This window comes from Malania oleifera, chromosome 10 (assembly GCF_029873635.1).
Source record: "Malania oleifera isolate guangnan ecotype guangnan chromosome 10, ASM2987363v1, whole genome shotgun sequence".
Classification (NCBI taxonomy): domain Eukaryota; kingdom Viridiplantae; phylum Streptophyta; class Magnoliopsida; order Santalales; family Ximeniaceae; genus Malania; species Malania oleifera.
The window spans coordinates 23,928,295-23,931,746 of NC_080426.1; the positions used below are offsets into that span (position 1 = coordinate 23,928,295).

General features: G+C 38.6%; 1 protein-coding gene across 1 annotated transcript; it reads left to right on the forward strand.

Moving 5' to 3' along the window:
• The first annotated feature begins 459 nt into the window (after positions 1-459).
• LOC131166549 (E3 ubiquitin-protein ligase PUB23-like) lies at positions 460-1,716 on the forward strand. Its single transcript, XM_058125141.1, has one exon. It carries the CDS (start codon positions 460-462, stop codon positions 1,714-1,716), a length of 1,257 nt encoding a protein of 418 aa, XP_057981124.1.
• The last annotated feature ends 1,736 nt before the right edge of the window (positions 1,717-3,452 follow it).

The following is a 3,452-nucleotide window of genomic DNA, read 5'->3' on the forward strand; positions in this document are numbered from 1 at the left end:
ATATATATATGTATATATGTAGCAGATCACCTAAGAATTAGTTTCTCTCAAAAAAAGAAAAAATAATAATCAACACGGACAACCAAATTCTAACACAGATATGAGATATGGTGTCTGGTGACATATAGAATTAATAAATTAAAAGTTTGAGGGCTTAAGAAGTTATATATAAAATATATATTCATATATACACTTCACATGAAATACCTAATAATAGTCACAATCTACTCATCAGCCTTCTTTATGAGTTTTCTATGTTCAAACTGCTTGCCAATATTGTACACTAAATAGGGTTTTGACTTTGATTTTTTCCTTATTTAGACTTCCACACCCTTCCCTCGCTTCCCATAACCTCAGATTTGGTTTCTTCAGTTCAACAATTCACCCACATATATATTGATATCAGTTAACCTAGCTAGCTAGCTAGCTAGATCCAATCCAATTGAATCTCCAACAAAGATGGCGTGTTCATCATCATCTTCTTCATGTCCACCACATTTCAGATGCCCTATCTCCATGGAGATCATGTCGGACCCCGTCACCCTCTCCACCGGCGTCACCTACGACCGCAAAAACATCCACAAATGGCTCTTCACCTACAACAAAACCATCTGCCCCGCCACCATGCAGCCCCTCCCCCCCAACTCCCACTTCACCCCCAACCACACCCTCAAGCGCCTCATCCTTGCCTGGCTCAACGCTGATCAGTCTTCATCTGCTTCATCTTCGTCTTCTCCGCCCCCGTCCTCCAAGCACCACGAGCTCGTTTCGCTCCTCGACAAGGTCGAGTCGACGCCCTTCAAGGTGAACTCCTTGAAGAAGCTCCGGTCCCTGGCCGAAACAGGCGGCCACGACGTAAAAGCCGATATAGTCCTCTCGGGCGGCGTTGACGTCCTAGTTCGGGTGGTCGTCGAGGTTCTTAAGGAAACATCCTTGGACTATCTTGCTTTTAGAGGATGCGAGGAGGCTTTGGGGGTTTTGCTCCAACTCCCATTGTGGGAAGAAGATGGAACAATTGAATTGTTGTCAAAGCCAGAGGTGACGAAGTCCATGGCTGTAATGCTCCAAAGGGGAAGCGCAGAAGCAAGACTCTATGCGGTTTCCATCTTCTCCATGCTCTCAAAATCCGATTTCGATTGGAACCGTGCTGTCCAGGATCTCGACATGGACATGTTCAAGCCCTTGTTGGAGCTTGTTTCGGATGGAATGTGCAGTAGTACTAAAGGGAATGCTTCATCTATGGCGCTGGAAGTTCTCATGACCATGATGAATGCCTCGAAGAAGAACAAGTTGAAAGCGGTGGAAGCTGGGGCGGTATGCATCCTCTTGGAGCTCCTCCCCGAGTCGAAAAGCCGATTGAGGACCGAGAAAATCTTAGGCTTGATCAAGTTGGCGTGCGAGTGCGCGGAGGGGAGGCTGGCACTGGTGGAACATGCGGCGGGGATCGCCGCGGTGTCGGATAAGGTGTTGGGCGTGTCGAGCGGGGCGACGAAGATCGGGGTGAAGATCTTGTGGCTGGTTTGCAGTCTGCATCCGACGGAGAGGGTGGTGGAGGAGATGGTGATTTTGGGGACGGTGGAGAAGCTGGAGAGGGTGATGGTGGAGGTGGGGGGAGGAGGGTCTAGTAGGGAGAAGGTGGTGAATATGTTGAAGATGCACGGGAATTCATGGAGGAGGTACCCTTGTTGCCCACCTGGGTTGAAGGAGTATTTGTGATTTATTAACTAGTGAGTACTTCGATCAATTTTACATTGCATGCTAAAAGGAAAATTAAGATTAATAAAGAAATTCAAAGTTAATTAAGGTGTCTATATGTATATGTGGTGTTCATCAATGGTACGTACACAATTTAATTTTCGAACACAATTTAATTTTCTTGAGAAAATTTGCGATGGTGATGAATATATGTTCGTTGTTTTTATTTATTGCCCTTTATTCTCTTGTAGTTGTTTGGTCCAATTGATTGGAGTTATGCATGATGTACTTATTAAATTACATGTTAAAATGCTATTTTGTGAAAAAAATAAAGGGAAAATTACATTTTCTAATCTTGTTAAAAATATATATATTTATGTAGTATTTTTTTTTAATTGTTGGGAAACAATATTATTTTTTCCTCATGGTATTAATGTGTAGATATGATATATATCTGTAGGTAATTATTATGTTCAGGAGAGTTCCTAAGAATGAGTGAGTACTTTGTGACATATATTGCGGAGAGAGAGGTTATTACAATTATAATTTTGAATGGCTAGTTTATTAGTACAAAAATAAAATTATTCCATTAAAAGATGAAACTCAATAAAGAATGAATACATTATAAAAAAAGATTATTAACTTATACAATCTAATCATATCATATGTCAATCAATAATATTTAGTCACTGAACCAAGTTACACATGTAACATGATAAGTTTTTTTTTTTGGGTGTTGGGTTGATTCCAAATGTTGGAATTCTGTGTGTGTGTGTGTGTGTGTGTATTTGTGTGTGTGCAAGGTTCTCCGCCAAAAATGGCAGCTAAAAAGAACACTTTGATTGCCATTACAATCATTTGGGTTTATTTTTTTTGGAAAAATCATACAAAAGCTCCCCTTTAGGTGCTCGTGTGTCTGTTTCTTAAATTATACACTTACTAAAAATGAGTGTTTCTTTCATAATAATGAATGTAAGATTAATTTGTCACATATCAAACATTAAGAAAACAACACACAAACACGTAAAAGAGAAGATTCCTTGTATAGTTTCTCATCTTTTTACAATTTTTAATTATTGGACATTCTTTTTCTCCCTAGTTGCTCAATTTTCGACGACATCTTTAAATCTGATCCGTCAAACAATTTTTGTTACCTCATTTAAAAATAGAGACATATACATATATATATATATATATATATATATTAGGATGGATGATATGAACACAATATTTTTTTAACTATGGAAGAGTTTCGAGTTTTTAATGCCATTGACTAAGCATTAAAAAAGTACTTTTAAATAAACTATGAAGTGACAAATTGATGAATCAAGTTGTCGTTTTGACAAGGTACAGCTAGTCTCTGACCAAATTAATTAATCATTTATGACTGTGACTTGACTTATTTTGTTGAAATGCACAAGGAGGATGGGTGGTGGTTGTCCGCTGGGCAATTTGGTTGGAAATGGGAAGCCAGCTGCTCCAATTTTCCAACTATATTTTTATATTTTATATAATTGAGGGAATGCAGAATGTAGACTATAAGGTAAGTAAGAGTTTCCCCACCTACTGGTTTGATTTTTTGCTTTTGGTTTGAATCATGGGATAAGTAGGAAGTCAAATTAAACTTTCACAATTTTCATTTCCAAAATTAGAATTGAAATGCACCGGAAGCACGATCTCATGGTGTAATCAAAATATTTTGATTTGATTTATATCGACAAATCCAATTTCGTAGCGTACAATTTATAAGCCTAACG

What these genes read in the sequence shown, in the direction of transcription:
- LOC131166549 (XM_058125141.1), top strand. Translation starts at nt 460, where the DNA reads ATGGCGTGTTCATCATCATCTTCTTCATGTCCACCACATTTCAGATGC.